The 23,735-nt window shown below is 30.9% G+C and overlaps 5 protein-coding genes across 5 annotated transcripts; 3 read left to right on the forward strand and 2 right to left on the reverse strand.

Moving 5' to 3' along the window:
• Positions 1 to 1,076: 1,076 nt before the first annotated feature.
• On the forward strand, positions 1,077 to 2,351 carry BNAA09G20330D. Its single transcript, XM_013804042.3, has one exon. It carries the CDS (start codon positions 1,540 to 1,542, stop codon positions 2,038 to 2,040), a length of 501 nt encoding a protein of 166 aa, XP_013659496.2. The 5' UTR covers positions 1,077 to 1,539; the 3' UTR covers positions 2,041 to 2,351.
• Positions 2,352 to 8,782: 6,431 nt separating this feature from the next.
• LOC111212164 (autophagy-related protein 8a-like) lies at positions 8,783 to 10,195 on the forward strand. Its single transcript, XM_022713594.2, has 6 exons — positions 8,783 to 8,965; positions 9,081 to 9,134; positions 9,351 to 9,406; positions 9,484 to 9,536; positions 9,695 to 9,813; positions 9,895 to 10,195. Exons 2-6 carry the CDS (start codon positions 9,098 to 9,100, stop codon positions 9,990 to 9,992), a joined length of 363 nt encoding a protein of 120 aa, XP_022569315.1. The 5' UTR covers positions 8,783 to 8,965; positions 9,081 to 9,097; the 3' UTR covers positions 9,993 to 10,195.
• A 1,401-nt stretch (positions 10,196 to 11,596) lies between these two features.
• Positions 11,597 to 12,484, reverse strand: LOC106349830 (F-box protein At3g49510-like). The gene has a single exon (XM_048740379.1). It carries the CDS (start codon positions 12,482 to 12,484, stop codon positions 11,597 to 11,599), a length of 888 nt encoding a protein of 295 aa, XP_048596336.1.
• Positions 12,485 to 16,854: 4,370 nt separating this feature from the next.
• On the forward strand, positions 16,855 to 18,014 carry LOC106366896 (UPF0690 protein C1orf52 homolog). The gene is made up of 3 exons (XM_013806573.3): positions 16,855 to 16,990; positions 17,226 to 17,367; positions 17,452 to 18,014. The coding sequence occupies exons 2-3, from the start codon at positions 17,235 to 17,237 to the stop codon at positions 17,823 to 17,825; spliced, it is 507 nt and encodes a 168-aa protein (XP_013662027.2). The 5' UTR covers positions 16,855 to 16,990; positions 17,226 to 17,234; the 3' UTR covers positions 17,826 to 18,014.
• Positions 18,015 to 18,137: 123 nt separating this feature from the next.
• LOC106366895 (5'-adenylylsulfate reductase 1, chloroplastic) lies at positions 18,138 to 20,128 on the reverse strand. Its single transcript, XM_013806572.3, has 3 exons — positions 19,954 to 20,128; positions 19,506 to 19,782; positions 18,138 to 19,409 (listed from the first exon to the last, which is right to left on the reverse strand). Exons 1-3 carry the CDS (start codon positions 20,033 to 20,035, stop codon positions 18,395 to 18,397), a joined length of 1,374 nt encoding a protein of 457 aa, XP_013662026.2. The 5' UTR covers positions 20,036 to 20,128; the 3' UTR covers positions 18,138 to 18,394.
• Positions 20,129 to 23,735: the final 3,607 nt, after the last annotated feature.

Consider the following 23,735-nt stretch of genomic DNA (forward strand, 5'->3'; position numbering starts at 1 on the left):
ACTATCAACTAGAGAATGAAAGTTCCATAAGAAAATATAAGTTCAACAAACAATCATCTCACTAGATATATTTAAATATGAGAATCTAATAAATGTGTATATCTATATAGTGTAAATGGTTAGAACTCTTAGAACTATTCATTAACTTCAATTGTATTTTTCTTTAGTTTTTTTATGGCAAAGGGTTAACTGTAAGAAAATATAAGCCTCTCTAACTATAAGTCTATAATATTAGACAATGTGTCTTGAGATGGACTCAGATTAGAATAATTCATAAATGCATAATGGCCCGCGAATTCATTCAATGTTTTGGAGGACATCCTTTAAAGTTCATATATGGGCCAACACCACCTTAAATGGAGGACATTCTATAATTTGGTAAAACAAAGAGCGTGAGACACTCGTACAAATTTGTAAGATTAGGCAACATAACTATCTCATCAACCTTTATCGAAACGTTTTTACTTTGACCTTTACTGAAACTTGAAAACATAGTATGACGTAGCCCGTAGGTTTTCTTGATGTACAATGAATCTAGACTTAAATACAGATATGTACATAGTCTAATAGTGCTCTAACGTTTCTTTAAGAAAACAAAACCACACGACTTATCTAATAACAAAAGGGGTCCCTAACTAAAAGAAGGAAGAGGGGTGAGTAAAATATAAAGGTCTTATGACCTTTTTCTTACCTCATGTCACAACTATTATATGAACATGCTTTGACCCAACGCAACCAAAATTGTTCATTTTAACCCAACAAATTGTATTATTGTTTTTGTGTATTACATTACAGATTAGACTCTTCCAATAGTTTTCATACAGCGAATAAAACGAAGATCAAATTATTGTATATAGTACGTATCATTAAATGCAAGTAGTCATCTCTCTCTTTTCTTCTGGATAAGATGGTCAGTAAAACTCTTAATCATGTAACATCATTAAAGTCACTTTTGGGTTAAATTTTATTTCGTCCTCTTGTTTTGGGATAATATTTATTTTCTTCTAATAAAATTTTAAAATTTTTACTGAAAAAGAAACTCAAAAATAAATAATTTGACATAAAATCAGTCTTTTCCAATAAATTATTTTGTCTTATTGTATGAATCAGACTCTGTCAATGATTTGGCAGGTTTCAGTAGAAAATAGTACCAAAGGCTATTATGTTGTAATGCAATCTATTGCTATATTTAATTCATTTAAGAAGCATTTAGAGACATACGATAGTACACTTTTGGAGCTTTCGGAATCCTTCTGTCTCGTTGGGAGGGTCTAGTACTCTGAAGCTTTCTAGTTTCTACATATACATGACTTGTCTTTCCCTTTCATTTGCCACCAAAGAGAAATGGTTTAATGTTGTTTGTGCTGATCTCTTTTTCGCATTCTTACATATATTATCACTTGACTCAAAAAAAAAAAAACACTTTAAAAGGCACGAAAATTTGCATTGATAGTAGAAGAAGATTTTCTTTCTTGGCTCTACTTGTGTAATATTATTTGGTGATTTGATCTATATTTGTCTCTCTCTCTTTATCGATCTATGGATTCACGAGCAAAAAGAAGTCAATCTAGTAGCAGAAAGTCTCCTGCCATGAGGCTAGATGGGGAAGATGAGTTTCAAGAAGATATATGGTCAGTTTTGAGAGAAGCAAAAACTTCAGGTCATGAAACAAAAATACCCAAAAGTCATTTTTCTTCACCATCTTCTTCTACTTCTTTTACATCTTCACCGTGGAACATTCATAGAAGCAAGGATGTCTCAGGGGAAAAACAGTCATCTGCACCTATGAATGTTCCTGATTGGTCTAAGATTTATGGTAATGCAAGGAGCAAGGAGAGGAGTATTCATAATTTGCATTCTCACGATGAAGATGATGATGATGGTTGCATGGTTCCTCCACATGAATGGGTTGCAAGAAAGCTAGCGAAAACACAGATCTCATCTTTCTCTATGTGCGAAGGAGTTGGAAGAACACTCAAAGGAAGAGATCTAAGCAAAATGAGAAATGCTGTTTTGACAAAAACTGGATTCTTGGAGTAAGTAAAATATAATATCTCATCATCATCATCCATGTGCATCGATCATGAATTCCATAACTCTTGTTAACATTATCACCATGAAAACTCTCAACTACATGGCTTCCACATCATCTTCATTATCATTATCAATGTCATTGTCGTCATCATCATGTGGGGATCACTAAACCAAGAGGCTCTTTTTGTTGTTTAATTATTATTGTGTTTCAGTGTGTTATTTAGACTAGATAAGTACCATAGTGGTGATGATGACTTGTCATCTCCATGCAGGTCCCCTTTTATTTTATCTTCTGTTGTTTATTTTGGGTTTCTCTTTGAAGTTTTAATCATCTAAAATTAGAGCATAGCTAGAGAACCATGTCCTTTAGAACCTTTAGTTGGATCCTCTTTGAGATCTTCACCATTTTTTGGTGAAAGTTTTTGTCTTTTGTAAGTTCAAAAAAAAAAAAAAGTTTTTGTCTTTTGCTATTAATGTTCTATATTGAAGATATATTTAATTTACATTGGATTGTTTGGACTTAAATATATTGAAGATATATTTAAGTTCTTTGATAATTTGTGCTTTTGATGCTTGATAGATCTACTATCAAATTATTATTTATTAGACACAAATTCAGGACTCAAACCGGTTAAATGGACTGTCGTCCATGCAAAAACCTAAAAATATTGCGTTTAAGTTTATGATTCTGAAATCGTTTACAACCAAAACAAATCTTAAATTAGATACAAAATGGTATGTTTTATAAGGTATACTTTTAAGGATTGAATGCATGATTTTTTTGTGACGTCTTTAGAATACTTTTTGTTTCAATGGAAACTAAAGTAATAGATTTAAATATAGCGGTGAATGATTTATATAACAAAAAGCGATGGACACGTACCATAGATGAACAGTGAGATGAATAATAATGTAATGAGAAAACATCAAATACAGTTGGAATTAAAAAAAGCGCTTTTATTATATATTGTCGAAAGTACTAAAGATTTTGTTTTATAGTAAAAATTGAGCTGAAGATGAATCCATTAATAAGAAACGCTTTTTATCATAGTGTCAGAAAGTACTGAAGATTTTTGTTTTAGTAGCAGAAAAATGAGCTGAAGATGAATTCTCTAATCATCTTTAATTCCAGTGTCTCCCAGCACTCGTCCAGACTTGGTCTGTGTGTGCCATTCCATCAAATCTAGATATAGTCGTGAGTGTTTTCCAAATTTAGTTATTTGATATACTTGGAAAATGAGGAATAAAAAGTTTTTAATAAGGAAATTTTCCCTTTGAAAACATTTACTCTACAACTCGCTATCTATGAAACAACTAATTATAAAGTGGTTCATATCACTATAGAAGGTATAAAACGCCAATCTTCCCTCCAAGGGCCAAGCTCGCCAAGACCAAATATCTAGTAGATGCATTATGTATGACTGAGTACATATTGAGCTTGAAATGGTCATTGAGTTGTAGAACTTTGATGTGTGCTATAAAACACGCTTTGTATCTATAGGTTTCAACCATTTTTTTACACTTTGAAACACAGTGTCTCTAGCTGATCAAATTAATTTAAGAAGAAGATTAAAAGAATGGCAAATCTAGTTTTTAAAAAGTCCTATCTTAAATGTATATGCGACCACTTTGTAAACAGGGCTTGAACATGTGATTTTTATTCTTCTATGTAGACATCGTAATTAGACAGGATCAGACCCGAAATCGATCTGAAAAATCTTGATCTGATCCGAAACCAATTCGATCTTTTTACCCTATAGAGTCTTATTGTGAAGGACCCACGTGATACGCCCTAAATAGGAATGAAAAGATCACTCAATCGGACTTAAAAGATATGAATTTGCTAAAAGGGAAAACTGATGGATTGAACGGTGACACAAAAGGGGCGGAAAGTCTCTTGACACTACCAAACTTCAGTTGTTGCTTGATATGACGCACAAGTCCAACAAAAGAAGGGTTTATATACGTTGCTTAATATGATGCACAAGTCCAACAAAATAGAGAAGTTTACTTGGAGCTAACCATACCAAAAAACAAGAATGTTCTACAAAGAACAAATGAGATAAACTCAATAAAAGGGGAAAATGTTGCTTTATTTTGTGGCTCATAGGCCCTATATATATGATTACTAGTCGTAGAAATCCAAACAAGAATGTGTTAAAAACAAGACATTGAAAATAGAACCGAATCTGATCCATAACCGAACCAAATCCAAATTGACAACCTCTAATTACTCTATTAGGTCCAACTATTTAAGACCCGACCCGACCTGGATCCGAGAAGATACAGACCAATCCCAAACCGAGAATTTTAAATTACTCTATCGGGTTCTAAATTCTTAGATTCGAAGGATTCGGATCCGCAACGATCCGACCCAAACCCAATCTGAGGACCTGAGTGCACAGACCTAATCGTAATTATGAATTTTTGAGCTTCCAGAATACAAAATAAACCTATATTTTAATCATCGCAATAAACTTGGTCGGCAAATGTTGTAGATTTTTCAGTCATAATATTTCAATGCACTACTTTTTTCTACTCGATTTTGGAATGTACATATTATTTTTTCATATTTGTTTTTGTTTTGGCTGGTCAAAATACATAAACCATTAATATTTGTTTTAATTTTTAAAAAGAAAATGTATATTTTTCAAATTCAGTTCCGAAAGCCTGCGTTGTTAAGAGTCTGCAACCACCTCAAAAAATGTTTTAACTTTAATTATATCAAAAAATTTAAAGCTATAAATGCTCCCAGTAAAACTCAAAGTTGAGCGTTTTTGGTGTAGAAAAAAAAGATAGTAGTATATATGAGTTGAATCAAAGGCAAAAGCTTATCCATGCTCAAATCAAACAAGTAATAAAAGGAAGATATAAGCCTTATATAGAGTGTCCACGTAGGCGAAAATAATCGGCCAATAAAAAATAATATTTTTTCCATGTCACTTCCTAGATTTGTTTTTATAAAATGATCCTTTAACTTTTTACTTAAACAACTATAACCGAAATATTTTTTAGTGAAATATATTATTTATATAAATATAATTATATTTTTTATTTTCATAATAGTTTGTAAAGAAATATTTAGTGTAAATAGTATCTTAATTTTATAAAATACTAAAATAAATTGGGTTAGTTTTAAACTTTCACAAATAAAAAGTATTATTTGTAAACATAGAAAAGAATATATCAAAAATATTATTTTTCTAAAGAGAAAATAGAAAATACATCGAAGATAAATCCATCTCTATTATGAAATTCTTCTATTTTAGAGAAAAAATAGAGGAATACATTAGAGATGGTCTAAGGTATGGCAGACGTAAATGATCGACGTTGAGATTTCAGCTTTTCTGATTCTCACTATTCTAATGTTTCAATATAATTTGAATATTTCCTTTGCTTATAATATAATGGTTTAAAAGTATTTTTTGTTTCACTATATAAATCGTTTTTATATTTTAATGTAACTTTATACTTATTGGATATTGTGTGACCAATTAAATTATTTAAATTATTGTGTAATTGATTAAATTAATATTTTAAATGACAGTTTTCTAAAGTAATAACTTTTAAATATTTCAGATTTTAGTTTAAACTGGAGGATATAAGCCTCAGATAGAGTGTCCACGTAGGCGAAAATAATCGGCCAATGAGAAACTATATTTTTGTCATGTCACCTCCTCTATTTGTTTTTACAAAATGATTCTTTAACTTTTTACTTAAAAAATTATAACCGAAAATATTTTTTAGTGAAATTTATTATTTATATAAATATAATTATATTATTTATTTACATAATAGTTTGTAAAGAAATATTTAGTGTAAATAATATCATAATTTTATAAAATATTAAAATAAATTGGGCTGGTTTTGAACTTTCACAAATAAGAAATATTATTTGTAAACTTAGAAAATAATATATCAAGAATATTCTTTTTTAGGAGAGAAAATGGAAAAATACATCGGAGACAAATCCATCTCTATCATGAAATTCTTCTATTTTAGAGAAAAAATAGAGGAATACATTTGAGATGGTCTAAGACATGGCCGACGTAAATGATCGACGTTGAGATTTCAGCTTTTCTGATTCTTACTATTCTAATGTTTCAATATAATTTGAATATTCCCTTTGTTTTATAATATAATGGTTTAAAAGTATTTTTTGTTTCACTATATAAATTGTTTTTATATTTGAGTGTAACTTTATATTTATTAGATATTGTGTGGCCAATTAAATTATGTAAATTACAGTGTAATTGATTAAATTTATATAGTAAATGACAGTTTTCTAAAGTAATAACTTTTAAATATTACAGATTTTAATTAAAATTGATTATATTTTGAAACAGATAGAGTAATCTATAAACTAACTCTACATAGATATAAGGACAAAATTGTAAAGTGGTCTCACCTTGAATTTCTCTCATTCTGTGCATTCCTAACTGGAATGAGATAATCAACATCTAATATTATGTTACTCTTAGTATATTAGAAATGGTCGAACTGTAAACCAATTAAGGATGACGTAAAGAAGACATAAAGATGTATTTCCAGTTATCACAAATATAGAATCAATTGACAACAGCTTAATTATGTCTAGCATAGGACAACATAGAAGAGTTTCCATACCTTCTAATATTATAATATCTCACTATATTAGTGGCTAAATCAGTTTTCTGTAGCACAAATACTCACTCCATTCTTGGAGTTTAAGCTTTTATATCTATTTATATTAGTAGTATGATCCAAAAAAAAAAGAAATGGTCGAACTGTACACTATAATTGGAGAAAGAAAACAAACAAAAATCAACCGAAGACTTTTGAAGTATATGAAACAAAAATTGGAAATAGCAATTCTCGACAATTAAAGAACAAGGCAATAAAATTGTAAAAATAAAAAAAATATATATATACACAGAAAGAAAGATTTAGTAAAACAAAATCATAATATAATTTCCATAATTGATGGTGCTCAGTTACACTAAAAAATCTAAACTTACAACATACACAGTTTTATTTACATCTTTAAACCTATTATCTAATTAAAATGATTCTAAAAAAAGTGCCAGCATGAAGAGTTAGAAAATATACGATAAAATATAATACATAACGTTAAAAATACATTATCACTGATCACTAAAAAATCATGTTAGTAGTAATAAAAATAAATGACAACACATTTATTAAAACTATAGAACGGTACGCAACAAGGTGTTATTAAATATACAGACTACAAATTAAATATGTTCAACGCAAACACACGTAAAAATGAGACATCATATTTGGATATATTTAAATAAATAATTTTAAATATATTATATTCTTGATAATTTTAAAATTACTTAAACAGAAACTAAATTATTAAAAAATTAATATACAAATAAAAATAAAGCAATATTTTGTAACGTCAAAATAAGAAATAAATATAAAATATATTATGTTAATAAAATAGATTTTAAAGACTTCTAATTCATGTAATATTAAAATATTCAAAAAAATTTATTACAATTAATTTTTTACCATTAGATATACTAAAATAATATTCTAGATAGATATTCAATTGTCAGTTTTCAACTATTACACGCAAAAAAATATTATTAAGTACCTTTTTTTTTTGAAAATGGGATTTTATATTTTAAGTAGGTTATTGGAGTACTTTTTCTTTTGTAAATTTATTCGAGATGAGATTCCAATCTCTTAAACTAAGATCATTTATGTTCTACATATAATTATATTTTTTTTACATAACTCTAAAAATCTCGGAATTGATTCTTCATATTTTATTTGTTAATTGTGTTACGTATAATAGAAATATTTACTTCAATCTAAAAATATATAACAAAATCAAATTTAAAAAATAGTTATATATAATTTAATATACAAAACATACAAATAAAAATGATAAATGTAACAAATTTAAATATATTATCTGCGCGTAGCGCGGAGAAAGGATCTAGTAACTAATAAGGATAGAAAACAACAATAGCTTACAAAGCTTTACTTAAAAACAATAATACAAGAGGAAAAATGCTTGTGGTTTTCACCAAAAATTAAATATTCGTGTAACGCCCCGTGCGCCCACGGCTAATGGGCCATCCACACCCGCTCTCTGGACCAGTGGACCCCATCTTGTTTCATCGGACGGTGCATTAATTTTTCAAGACCTAAAAGTCATGTTTACTGATTCTACAATCACCACATAATCTTTTCCTATACTTTAGTCTACTCACACGGTATCACAAATCACTTTCCGATAGATCATCCATTTTTTCACTACTCCAGCTCAATCATGATTAATTCTAGAGTTCTAACGGATATGTGACGGAAAAGATAAATCAATTTTGGTAATATAGATAGTCAAATCAATCCAATTAAGTCTTTTCATATATACGATTAAGGATGTTACAATTCGATTAATCTAATAATAGGGTTTACAAGAAGAAGGCTCTTAGTGACAGCCAAGATTACAAGACTCAATCACGTAACAACTACATTTATAGGAAACTAGATACAAAGAATACCTTAAACTATTGACATTGTGAGGTATTCATAAGTCAGAAATCGTGAATCTATAGACTTCAAACGCCTAACAAGGATCCAAACATAATTAAAAGGCCCATATAAAAGCCCACAATACCCATAAAACAACAAACTGACGTTGCATGCCCGTTTTGACGTAAGACAAGCGTCGTAATATCCTTGCAAGGCAATTAATTAATATCTTAAAAACAAAAATTAAAATAAAAGTAAACACCAATTGCCAAACAAGTTACGGTGCCGTGTAGCAGGAAACCGTCATTAAAAGTTTTTTAAACCCTAAATCCATCATCAATCGATTCCTTTATATATATTAGCCTCTTCCCTTCCTTTTAATACTTTGATCCTCTTTGTTATTTGTTTCTCTCAATCAAACCCTAGTTCCTCACGATCATCGGTATGTTTGATTTCGCCTCTGTTCGTTCAATTACAGATTCTGGGTTTTATCCAGATTTGGCAAAGAAAGCTAAAGATTCGTTATTTTTTAATATTCTTTCTGTTAATGATCGCAGGTACTAATCGAATCACCATGGCTAAGAACTCCTTCAAGCTCTCTAATCCTCTTGGTTAGTTCCGTTGTTTGCTTCTTTAGCTTGTGTTGTGATTCTGATCGTTGCTGAGGGAGCTCTGTTTTAGATTAGTCTGATTTGATTGTTGATGCGAGTTTCTACGCTTGTGTTTTAATCAAAATATCAAATCAAATTACGTTTATTACCGAACCTTAAGGATGTTTATGTTAGTTTAGTCTGATTTGAATCTTTTATGTTTTTTTTTAATAACAGAGATAAGAATGGCTGAATCTACTCGCATCAGAGAGAAATACCAAGACAGAGTTCCCGTATGTTCTCTCAACTTTTCTCTGTTTTACCGAACAATCTTTTTTTTTTCCGAGTCTAATCAGAAACTGAATTACAGGTGATTGTGGAGAAAGCTGAACAGAGCGATGTTCCTGACATTGACAAGAAGAAGTGAGTCTTTTATTAATTATTATACACGATACATGCCTAATGATTCTTAAGTATGAATAACTGTTGCTTTAAGCTATATAGTTCTCAAGCGATTAGAGTTTAAAGCGAGTTCATCACATAATCATTTGTTTTCTCTAATCTTGTTTCTTCTCTTATAGGTATCTTGTACCAGCTGATCTAACCGTTGGACAATTCGTCTACGTTGTGAGGAAAAGAATCAAGCTTGGAGCCGAGAAAGCAATCTTTGTCTTTGTCAAGAACACGTTACCTCCAACTGGTAATTAAAGATTTTAAACTTTCTGAATATTCCAACTTCTATGATTCTTGTCTTGATTTGTTTTCTCTTTCTTGCGAGTAGCGGCATTGATGTCTGCAATCTATGAAGAACACAAAGACGAAGATGGGTTTCTCTACATGACATACAGTGGAGAGAACACATTTGGATCAGCATGCTAATAATTATCTCTGCTTTGACAGTTTGATCTTGATAATGATTGTACATTCCTTTCCCCCCTCTAGCTTTTGCTGTGTTTCGTCGACTTCAATAATGTCTTTTTACTTTCTGGGATTTATATTTTTAGCTCTTTTTTATCTGGATTTAAAAACAGAGATATATGTCTTTGATTTGATTCGACTCCCTATTTACATTGTTTTGCGTCTTTCGTTCTATCCAATCTATCTTCACCATTGGTATCTGGACTCTCTATTTTACTCAGAGTCATATTTAACTTGAGTCTAGTCCTACTATCCTCTCTTAATCTCTGTTATACACACTTTCTTCTTAACCACCATATGATTGACAAGTAGATTACACAAATCATATCCTGGTAAATAAAACTATTACACTCAAGTAAAATTACATATGATTGCTTTTGATTCGTAAAATATATTTCTTTTCGTAGAATATAAAATACAAAACAATTATTGTAAGCAAATTATTGTGCAGTTCGATTTGATTATTTAGTAAATATTTATATTGCCTCACAATTTTGTTTACTGATCTTTTTGCTCTCGGAATTACTTGAGATTCACCTAGTTTCTCAACATAGTCGGTTTTAGAGCTGATCTCATTCGTTTGATGAGTTCTTTAGCCTCAGTCGGCTTCTCACCCCTCTGCCAACTCCGTTCAGTAGGGTATTTCAACATCTTCAAACTGTGGTTTTAAAGATTTAAGTTAAGATTATCTGGATCTCTTTATTTCGAGAAAGTCTTTCCTTTTAATACTTCTATCCCATGTTTTATTGTATTAGTTGTCTATCTTACTGTCGAGCATGTTTTCGGTTGTAATTGAATTGCCTTAGGCTTCGATTAATGAAATTTGTGCACAAAAAATTTTTATACTGTGCGTAAGCATAAGAGAGTCATCTAAGAACCGATCTAACCAGACTTCAACCATCCACTAGTCTCTCCCTCTAGACGAGCTTTCCCAAAACGTTATGTCGGTTCATCTTAGATTTTAAATGTTCAAATTGATGAGGAAACAAATGTTTAGTATATCCGCCACTTGATCTTTAATTCAAACATGTAGTGTTTAGAGAATCCCTTGTCTAGCTGTTCACGAACAAAGTGGCAATCTCATGGACTACATGATTTGTTGCAATGTAAATTGCTGTTGTACTATCCCTAATTAAGTTCATCAAGTGTTAACTATTTTCACCAAACTATTTCAAAGGAAGCCAAAAACTTCTGTATTCAACTTCTACAGAGGAACAATACAAAAGAGTCTAAAAACAATTCTTTATTAGATGAGATTGAATATAGCAAAACACAAGACCATCAATAGTTCTGTTCAAAGCGACATGAAAATCAATAGAAACTACATAATTAACTAAATTTAATAGTTTCGTTCTTTTATTTACTTTTGATAAAAGCAATCTTTGTGTTCCCTCTTGCAACATTGGTTGATTCCTAGTTGCACTAAACTTGGAACATAAGAAGAGATCACAAATAGTTCATCAAGTCCACACTCCGGAGCTTCTGCGACACTCACAGATTTCAGGTATCCATCTTGCCCAGTGATGTGAGCGGTTTGATAGCAATAGGTCTCTCCCTTGATTGGTTTATCTCTTCGAATACAATATAAACCACAGCGACTTCCTTCTCCTCGTCAATGAAGAAGCTCTCAGTTTCTTTAGTTTCTTTTGATAAAAGCAATCTTTGGGTTTCCTCTTGCTCCGTTGGTTGATTTCTAGTTGCACTAAACTTGGAAGATAAGAAGAGAACACAAGTGGTTTTGGACATTCTGCGGTACGTACAGATTTCAGGTATCCATCTTGTCCAATGATGTGAGCGGTTTGATACCTACAGATTGGTTTATTTTCGCATTCACCACCAACAACCGCGAATTTCTTGTCCTCGTCGATGAAGAAGCTCTCAGTTTCAGTATCAAAGTCATAATCAAAACCATTGAGCGGTGTCATCTCCACTTCCAAAAATTTGCTCCAGGATACATCGTCGTACTCAATCTTAGTTGTAATCCAAATCTCCATTGTATTCTCTATTTGATATAACACAGCGAGCTTCTCTTCTCTAACACAAGACAGAACCACGTGTTCTACAGCATCATAGTGAAACGGCAGAGGCCGCCAAAACCTCTCTGTTGTAAAATCGAAACAGAGTAAAACGTCTACAACCCCTGGTCTGTTAGTTTGAGCAACAAAGTAAGTGTTTCCCTTCAAAGACACCCCACTTCGGTAAACATCTAGATCAACGTCTGGTTCGATATCAAGAAGCCTCCAAGAACTAGTCTTAAAATCGAACAATTCGAAACAGAAAAGGGATTCATCATTATCATAGCAAAACCTTAAGATTTTGTGGTTACGGTTGTTCTTGTCGTATCCGAAACAAAACATGTCATAAAATCTGAAATCCCGACTGGGTGGTTTGCCCCAGATATGGGTTCCACACCACGAAGTTACTTCTGTTTCGGACGCATAACAATAAGCCATCACTGTGAAAAACTTCCTCGATTTTGGTATGATCAAGTTTACTTATTTTCTTTGTAGATTTATGAACCAAGTCTCCTTTGTTATGGATTCCTTGGAAATCAAGTCTCAAGGAACAAACCCTACCATTAATCACCGTGAACCCTAGAAACTGATTCCTTGCTGTTTCTTTACCAAAAACCTGAGTTTTGGATAAAGCGTTCCATGTTCTACAAGTACATCGCAGTTTTCTCAGAGATGTCAATGGAACTCTAGAGAGTATCTCTCTTACCAATTCCTCTGGAAGATTTGACATTGTCGTCATTCTTCAAACTTGCCAACAGGGTGTTTAACTTTCTATTCAAAAAAAACTTTCCAAGGGAAAACATGCCCTCTCTTCTTTTCTCGTATAGATTATAATAAAGTTAGGGCTTCTTCTCTTTCCTACCTTTGTTTTTTTTTTCCTTACATCTCTTTAGTAAGTCTATTATTTAATTTTTTAAATTGTAGAAAATTATAATGGAGAAGTTATGTTATTAAATCTAGGGACAACGTTAGAAGAAAAAAAATGATTTAAAACCAATCAACATAGTCTATTCCGAGTTAAAACATGTCAATTAACAAAATTTAGTTGATGGATCTATAATATTATTTGAGAAGTCAGTTTCCTACTTGCGTTGATTATGTTAATTTTTAGGATGGTTAATTACAAAAGTATTTTTAATGAATTAAAAATATTTTATTTAATTACTATTATTAAAATTGATTTTCCTTTTTATTTAATATTTATGTTAATTAAAAGTTTCCTTTTTATTTGTATTTTTAAATAACATATATAGTAAAAAGGAAACATCCAAAATATTAAAAAAGAATTTTTAAAAACAATATATTCACTAGGTTAAGATCCGTGCCTTGCGCGGAATGAACATTATATATATAAATTATTTTATATATTATATTTTTATAGCATATTATGAAATAATCAATATATATTTAATAATTAAAAAACCATTATCTACTACTTATATAATTAAATTGGTGCGAACATATAAATAAATTTAATAAATCGAAAAAATATTTTTTCTATTTGATATGATATATAATTAAATTTAAATGATAGTAACATATATATGATATATGTTAAAATTAATATTTATTAGATAATGCTTTTTGCTCATATTTTTTTATCGTTTGTATCTGTTATAGCAAAAAGTCTGAATTAGTGATAACAAAATTTTCACTGTGGGAATAATGGTTTAAGTAATTTATAATATTTTTAAAAAGTTAAGTTGTCAATATTTTTTCAAATTTTTTATCAAAAAAATGTTCAAAGTAAATTTCAAAATTATTATATTTATGTATTTTTATACGGCATACAGTTTAATTTAAAATGATACATATATTTATATATCTTTTATTTTTGATACTTATTAAATGAGACTTTCAACTTATATTATTTTTTAATTATTTATATCATGTCATAACAAAAGTTTTAAATCATAGATCACACAATTTGAATGTGAAACTTTTAACAGTTTTAGTAATTTATACTTGTTTTTAAAAATTCAAAATATAATATATAAATAATTTTTTTAATTTTTATTATGTGGTTACTATGATTTTTTAATTTATTTTAATAGCTTAAAATTAAAAAAAGTATAATTATAATACACACTTATTTTTATCAAATCTTTATTATTCAAAATCATTAATTGTCATATATACTTTAGCAACATTAGGCAATTTCATAATCTTATTTAAGGAAATAATGAGTCACATTAATAATGTATTTATTGTGGTTTAATAAAAAGCTTATTATATATTTAAATGGACCAACATATTTCTCTAAAGATTCTAAGAATCATTCTAGTGATGACACGTGGCTACAAAAAAATGTTGCAATGCTTCTCAAATAATATATAGGGGATATATAATGTGATTCCACAAAATAGGAAATTTAACATAAATAATCTTGACATTAAGAAATATAATATTCCTTTTTAAACATAAGCCTAAGCAACATAAAATATATTTTCAAAGTAATAAAATATTTTAATTGTATCTATATATTTTTGTAAATAATTACAGAAACTAATTTAGATAATGTAAACCAAATATCTTAGTTAAATAAAACAATTTATAATTAGCATATTAATATGTTTTATTTATTTTGTATAATCTTTAGTTGACTAAAAATATTTTATGAAACTAAAAATATCTAAAAAAATATTGGACTTTCTTTACAAATATGACTCAAAAGTCAAAACTAATCCATGGTTTTTTTTTGGAACTTTGACTTGTCCTATTCACCCTAGAAATTCAGACTATTCACCAAAATGTCATTACATTATATTTTGAAAATAAGTATTTTACTCCATCATCCTCACCTTCATCAAGTATTTACAATAATACCATTGTCATAAATATACCAACCATCATGAATAACCAATTTGAAACTCTTAATGCACCTAAAAAATCGATTTAGTCTCCTCTATCTTATTTCTTATGAACTAAAAGCAACATCTCTTTCACTTTTTTTCGATATTCATCCAAAAAACCCAAGATTTTGATTCTAATTTTTTTTAAGGTTCATAGAGCCATTCAAGCTCACGATTCTTGGTGAATCGCTTTTGTTTGAGGTTCTGGGTGCTTAGAGAAAACTTATGTGTGCTAAGGAAATTATCTCACCAGATCTGTCTATTAGAAGACTTACGTTAAGTCTTGTGGATGTAGAAGACTTACACAAAAGTTTTCTGGTCAATGCAAATGTTAGTTTTACAATTGACTTTATGTGTGTTTCTTTGAGACAACTTCTGTGGAAGTATTCCGATTTTTTTTGTTTTCAAATTTTTTTTTTTCGAAAACACCAGAGAAAACTTGCCGATATCGTCTAAGATAAACAAGTTAGTTTTGCATCTGACCGGAATACATCTGGTTTGCCTCAGATACAGGTTCCACACCACGAGGTTATTATTTTTATAGACGCATAACAATAGACCATCACAGTGAAGAACTTCACACATCTTGGTTTGATCAAGTTTACTTATTTTCTTTGTAGATTTATAAACCAAGTCTCCTTCGTTATGGATTCCTTGGAAATCAAGTCTCAAGGAACAAACCCTACCATTTATCACCATGAACCCTAGAAACTGCTGCTTCTTTACCAAAAACCCGAGTTTTCGATAAATCGTTCCAAGTTTTACAAGTACATCGCAACGTTTTCAGAGATGTAAATAGAACTCTAGAGAGTATCTCCCTTGCCAATTCTTCTGGAAGATTTGACATTGCCGTCATTCTTCAAAGTTGCAAATAGAGTTTTCAAATTTCTAAGCTTACCCTATCTTTTTTTTTTCCTTTATTGGCATATAATGAGGTTAGGGTTTGGTCGATTTAAGAGTCGCCATTTAAACAACTCTATTCTTTATATCGTTAATAAATATTCGTGTTAAATATAACAAAAAATTAAAATTGAACATTTGTTGGTTCTATTGTTCGAGTCCCGGTAGGAGAAATGATTTAAGCTACATCTCTGGTAAGAATCTGAAATCGGTGTACTTGACAAAAGCACGATTTTGATTTAAAGTTTAGGAGAAGTTACGTATTGGAATTGAAACTTGGCACACAAACATAAAATATGTTTTCTTATGTTTTAGTCGAATCCGATTAAATGCTGCCTGCATACCCTTTGAATAGAGATCAAACCAATAGTTTACAAAGGACTTTAGTTGTCAAAATACGTTTTCATAGAGTTTCCGGCTTTTCATAGAAGTGTCGAAATGCTTGTAGATGATTTAGAGATGATCCGTTACACTTGAGCAGTCTGCTTATTTATTTTACAAGGTTGAAGTTGGTGTCTTTTCATTTTTTTTGTAGTCTTTTCTTTTTGTCTTGAAAGTATTTTTTTTTTTCACCTGTTTTCTTTTTCCTTGTGTATTTCATATTTATTTGCCGACTTCCATTAATTAAATAAGCCCTCCTCAACTTGTTGATCGAGCGTTTTATATTATTTGCAAGATACGAGTTCAACATTGGCCAACCATAGTGTAACTAGGCACGAGGGTCAAAGTAGATGAGCTTTCGTTGCGAGGTACTATAACGTACTCGTGTCATAGAGTTAGACAAGTCATCATAAAGGATGTAATGGTTAGGCTGCCATAGACGAGGTATTATGGACGGACTGTTGCAGATAAGGTATTGTAGACGTGCTTCTGATTCCGGTCAAACTTCTTACTCCATTATTATGACCCGTTAAATTTCAGACAAGCCGATCAAACTTTGACGTTTGAATTGAATCCAATTTCAATTTTCAAAGCCGATCGAACTTTACGAACCTAACAAATTTTGGACTAAATTGTAACATAACTAAACATTTTGGGCCATTTCAAAATTTTGAATAATTTCTATATGTAGTAACTAGTAACTAGTAAGTGGTTCATTTCCCAAGTCCCTAAAAACCATTCCGCTCCTCTCCCGATTCCCCTTGCGACTATTCGCCGTCGTCGACCTTCCAACTTTGACTGCCCAGACAAGGTACCGTACAGACTATACTCTTAATTAGATTTGGCATCTTTCATGGACCTCCGAATTCAATTTAGCGTTTAAAGCTCTTTTTTTCATTAACTGGGTTTCTCAAATAGATTACAAAGATTCGACCTTTATATGTATTTTGATCTCTGTGACCGTATGTCTTTCGAGCATGTCTTGTAAAAAAAACTAAGCTTGTTTGTTAAAAGTGGAACTAAATGAAGATTTGATTTTTTCTCAGAGTTGTACCATGAAGAAATGTATGATGAGATGGGGTGATGATGATGATGAAGAAGACTCATCCGAGGAATCATCATCTTCTGACTCTAACGCTGATACTACAGAGACTGATAAGAAGAAGAGAAAGAGCAAGAAGACAATAGGTAGAAACATAAAAATAAAGTGTTTTTCCCTGTTTTAACATAGTGAGTTCTGTTATGTAACTTTGTCTTGTTGTTTATACGCAGCGAGGTTTGCGAAGAAAGAGAAGAAAGCTTTTGACTATGAATCTCTGCAGCAGCATGGTTACAAAGCCGTTGGTCTTCCAGATTTGCCTCCTCCTGTGGAGAAAGCGGATTGGTCATGGGCTACGGGGAAGGATAAGCAAAGACCAGAGGAAGTGAAAGAGAGTTTTCGAGAACGGGAAGCTACTAGAGCTGCGGTTGCAGGTGGGGAGACCATTGCGAACGCGCAGCTGAGGAGTGATAGGAAGAGTCTTTCTTTTTCGCAGAAGGAGAAGAAGAAGAGAGATTTGGGGCAAGCGAGTAGAGGGAAGAACTACGTTGAGGAAGAGAAGAGGCAGTTGAGAGAGAGCGGTGTTTACTCTGGCTTTGATTCTTAGAAAAAGACTCAACTTCCAGGTAACATCTTTGTAGTGTGGTATGTATCATCAGATACTTGCTTTGTTTTAACTATGGTTCTGATTCCTGAAATTCTCAACTTTGAGGTTACATCTTTGTGTTTAATATGAATGTGAAGAAACAGGAATTTGATTTCAATATTAGCTACAAAATTTACTTTGTTCTGATTATTGAATATCACAAGGTTTGATATAATCTGATTATATGATCCATTACTTTACCTTTGTTTACTCTGCTTTTGATTCTTAAAACTTCAATTTAAAAGTATGTTTGATATGATGAATGCAAGCAAGGAAGAAACATTGAGTTTCATTTCATTAAGAACCACAAAATTTACATGAAAAGCATCACGTTTACAGCTTTGAAACACTACCATACTGCAGAAACTCAAGCTTTATTGGAGAGCTTTATCTCTCATGTGACCTGAAGCTGTAAATCATCACTCTCTGGACAACAACTTTCATCTGTTCTAGCAATATGGAACCAGATGAAATGGTTCTTGTTTGATCTCTTTTTTCTCATGGAACTGTCGACTGATTTTGTGGTTTCTTTACCGGACAAGATTCAAGAACGAAGTCAAAGAATCAACGTCTCTCTTCTCAGAAGGATACTTGATCGGTCTTGACGAGTTCTTAGGGAAAACCAGTATCGTTGGGAAGCTACCGAGCTGCAACTCCTGCTTAGCAAACTCCTTCTGCTCACCATCAGCTCTGAACTTGGCAACCTTAACCCCACTTCCGGCGAGTTTATCAGCCAGTTCATCATACGATGCTTCCATGGCTTGACAAAACGGACACCACGGAGCATAGAGTACAACGATCCAAGGCTCTTTACGGTTCTCCAACTTCACCAAATTCTCAATCCCTTGCCTGCTCAAAGCCACAACATTCTCACTCTTAAAGATATCCTCAACAACGGGTTTCGACTCTCCGTTTACATTAGCATTCTCCTTGATGTTCCCTTTGTGAAGTCCACACTCCTTAGCCTTAGCATCTTCCCACCACCACCTCCCTTCCCTCTCGTGCTGACCAGGCAAAACCGCTCTCGTGCACGGCTCACACCCTATCGAAACATACCCCGCCGCGTGCAATGTGTTGACCGGAACATCCATAGTCCTCAAGAAACTCCAAACATCGCTCCCTTCAACGTTCGCAACCGGATTCCACTTCACCAAGCTACCAGCTCCGCCGTCCAAACCTCCGAAAACCGGATCAACCTGAACAACCGGAATCTCAGACCTCGTTCCAGGAGACTGATCTTTCCTCTGACCAGTGATCCAAGCTCTTAAACCCTTGAGCGCACGCCTCAAAGGTCTCACCTTCCGCACACGGCAACACTCCTGATGACCATCCTCGTAGAAAGAGAACAAACCCTTGCTCCTAACCAAGCCTTGAACCTCAACAGAGTCGGGAAACATGTACTCAATCCTAATCCCATAGTGTTTCTCCACCGCGTCGAAAAACCGATACGTCTCAGGGTTTAACCTCCCTGTATCCAAACTAAACACTCTATAAGGCCTCCCAGTTAAATGAGCGTACTCAATCAGAGCAACATCTTCAGCACCACTGCAACACACACAAGAAGGCAAATCAGTCTAATGAACAAACATATTCGTATTCAAAGAACCAATCTGAACTGAACATGTAATATTATTTACATACCTAAAAGCAATAGCGATGTCGTTGCCGAACATCTCGAGGGCTTTATCCATAATCTCAAGAGGTGAAGCATTCTCTAGCTTCTTAGCAAGCTCTGCAAAATCCTCAGCCTCTACTACTTCCTCTGCGACTTGTGCTACCATTGTTGCTGCAAGAGGGACCATAGAGTCGTTCCTCTTTGGCTCAGCGTTTAAGGGCTTGACGGATGATCGCTTCTTCAGAGACATCGGAGTTGTGAGACTAACACGGTCTAATAACTTCAACGAACCGATCTGTGATACTGTAAGAAAGATTTTTTTAAAAAAAGAGCTTAAATTAGATTTCAGATTCTAAATTCGTACGTAAAGGAACCGAATTTGATGTAATTAAGAGAAACCCATCAAACAATTTCTCAGATTTTGAGTTCGAGAAGTTGAGAATTCGTAGAAAAATTGAAACTTGATCTTGTTACCTTTGGGTTCTGAAGAGATCACGGAACGAGAGAAAGCAGAGCTTGTGATCCCTGAAGAAGAGACTGTTGCTGCCATTGCCATTTTCTTCACAGCAAGATTTCGAATCGGAAAGACAGATTTTGGATAGATTTGATTTCTTCTTCTTTCTTTTTTTTACAGATGCATTGACAGAAAGCGTTGGCCTTTATATAAAAAAGGAGGAAGAACCAGGTAAAACAAGGTTCATTGAACCTGGACGTGTTTTTGTTTTAGGCAGCGCGAAAATTCTGGTCAAACTTGATGAATTTTTAATTTTTTATATATAGCATCGCTCATTTGTAGTCAATTTTGGCAAACCAGTAGAGTTTTTTTTTTTTTGTTAGGAGCGATTTCTTTCACCATTTTTCGTTTCATCCAAACGATTCATTTGTATGATCTATTCAAATGATCCATTCAAATTTTTGTGATTGTTTGTTTGTCCATCCATATAGCTCATCTAGATGAATCATCTAAATGGATCTTATTTTCATTTTTATTCAAATTAGTTTAGTAAACAAATTATCTGGATGATCTATCTGAATAAGTTGCACTTTTAGTGTCTAAATAAACAAAATTTTCATCTTCATCGAGATAACTCATCCAGATGGAGAAACAAACGGGCTCTTACTTTAAAAAAAATTGTTTCCTTTTTATTAACATGTTGGGATAAAATAGAATATATTAAAAAAATAAACTATCACCAACAAATTTAACAATAATGAAATGAGACTATATCCTATCTTATCAATATATATATATATATTCATATCGCATATCTCTACAATTATCTTAAAAAATATATCTCAACAATTATTCACAAGTATACTCTTTTTTTTATTAAAATATTATTTATCCAAGTATACTTACCAGCAATAATTAACTTTATTGGTATGCTACCACTACAAAAAAATTAAAATTTATTGGAAGATTTATGCATAAGCTCGCCAAATAATATATAACTAGATGATCTAAAAATCATCTAATTCTGAAAAAAACAAATTACTTATCTTATTAACCTACACTTTTGAAGTTTAGCTAATTAAGAATATACAGATTAAAATATATATAATACTTTACCATTCTATTATATGTACACTATGTATAAACTAAGAACTGTTTGATTTATTAATAAAAAAACCATAAAAATTATAATAAATAGTTCTAATCTCTCATTCTTACAATTATAATAGTTAGATAGGATATTAGGGAGAAATAATATTAGATGAATGATCAAATCTTTCATTCTTCAAACAAACTCAAAGAAAAGTGATTGGAATCTTATCATGATATTTCATTAAAAGATTTTTAGGAAGAAAATCAAGACTGAATTATTTAATTTGAACAAAATAATATATATATAGTGCTTCCAATATTAAAAGTCACTTTGATTTGAAAAAGTGTATTTCTGGGATTGTCAGGATCTAATAAGATATCAAAAACCACATATTTAAAAGATAATTTATATACATACAAATATATACATTAGAGTAAACACATAAATCAAAACCAATACTTTTTGTTAACTTACAATTATTTTTTTGATAAATAAATCAAAACAATCATTTTATTTACTTTATATGGTATAAAATAAAATTTATTGATATTGACATAGATAATTATTATATTTTAATATAAATGTTTATTATTGACACTTCTTACTCATATGATTTTTTAACATTTGTATATTTGTTGTAACAAAAATTTAAACTGTTAATCACAAAACTTATAAAGTGAAATTTTTCAATACAAATTTGAAAATTAAAATATTAAGATTTCAATAATTTTTCAGGGAATGTTTTGAAATTAACATATTTTATATTTTTATATAGTATATATTTTATTTCAAATGATATTAATATATATATATATATGTATAATAAAAATATCTATTAATGAGACTTCATATTCATACGATTTATTAGGACTGGGCATGTTATCCAATACACGAGCCCGTATCTGAATCCGATCTGAAAATCCGAACCGAAGTAACAAAACTTGAACGGTTATTGAATTCGGAGAATTGATATCCGAAACCAAACGGATAATATCTGAATCAAACGGGTAATATCCGAACACAAATGGATATCCAAAGATAACCAAACATAAACATACGTAATCCTATATTTCTAGTTTACATCTCACATTGCTCAAAATTAGATAATATACAAATAATTATGGAAAAAATCATTTGCTACTCATTTAAAATAAATATCAAGCTCTTGTTTCTTGCAATAACAAACATTGCATCTAAATTTCTAAACAACAACTAAATTAGTGTCTTTTATTTTAAAAGTTTTATCTCCAAACCTATTAATAGTTTAATCTTTTAAAAAGTAGAAAACCAGTTAAGTTAAAAATATATTTTAAATACAAAAACTTAAACATTGAATTATTTATTTTGCTTTCCTCAAAACTTATATATCCGAACCCGATCCAAAATATCAGAATCCGAACATAATATACCTGAACCTGACCCGAAGTGTAAAAATGCCCAAACGAGTTCTATACCTTTATATTGAAATACCTGAAAATCCTAAAAATACCTGATATGAACCCGGACGTGTATCCGAACACCCTCTCCTACGATATATGATCATTTTTTATCTTGCATAACAAAAAAAAACTTAAACCATTGATCATAAATTTTTTATTGTGGGACTTTTACCATTTTTAGTAATTTATAATCGTTATAAGAATTTCAAAATATAACATATAAGAAAAAATCTATTTTTTATGATATGCTTAATGTGATTGTTTAATTTCTATTAATAATTTAAAATTAAACAAAAAAAGAGAGGATATAAAAATTGTTATCAAATATGTATTATTCATAATTATTAATTGTCATATATATTTTAACCATATTATGTAATTCCATAGTTTTTATTTAATGAAAGAAAAAAAATTATTTGGTACATTACTAATTAATTTGATAGTTAGTTTAATAAAAAACATAGTATATGTTTATATGGACCAACTTATCTTTCTAAGAATTGTAAGAGTCATCCTTGTGATGACATATAGCTACAAAAATATGTTATAATGCTTTATGATTAATACATGGGATTAGGTATTTTACCTACTTAAACGTTGTAATGCATGTGACAGAAATGAGACTAACACATGTTGTAGTTTGTCTTTCTTATAATAAAAGAAGAAAACATCTATTTTCCCACTGTATGTGTATAACTGCTAGAAGCCTTAAGAGATATCTATGGACTGGTTTATTGCCTTATTATTGATAGAATTAATATATATAGTAATGCTGCAATCAGTGAGAGGTTAAACTTAAGCACTCTCTAATAACTATCACAAAATCATTAGCCATTATCATCTAGAAGTAGATAGGATATATTAATGTACGAGGTAAGTATTACACCTTGTGCGGACTAATATATATTTTAAAATATTTAAATTGAACATTTTTTTTGTATTTAAAATTTGCATCATGTGATGATCAATTTCAAGTATTTTTAATATGAAATTCTTTATTTTAAAGCTTTAGAAATTTAGCCATCTTGCACTATCTGTCTATCTCATATTATATCCCTATTAGAGCATCTCCAACAAGTCCCTTCATTTTTAATGGGATCTACCCTTAAAATAAAATAATGATGAAGTGGTTCTCCGACGGTGGTCTTCAAATTTTTTCTTTTAAAATTTTATATTTTACACTTTAGTCTTCAATTTTATCAATAGTTAATTATAATCATTAAATTTTAATAAATAATAAATAAGCACATAGTAATATATGGTATTGACA

This window comes from Brassica napus, chromosome A9 (assembly GCF_020379485.1).
Source record: "Brassica napus cultivar Da-Ae chromosome A9, Da-Ae, whole genome shotgun sequence".
Lineage (NCBI taxonomy): Eukaryota > Viridiplantae > Streptophyta > Magnoliopsida > Brassicales > Brassicaceae > Brassica > Brassica napus.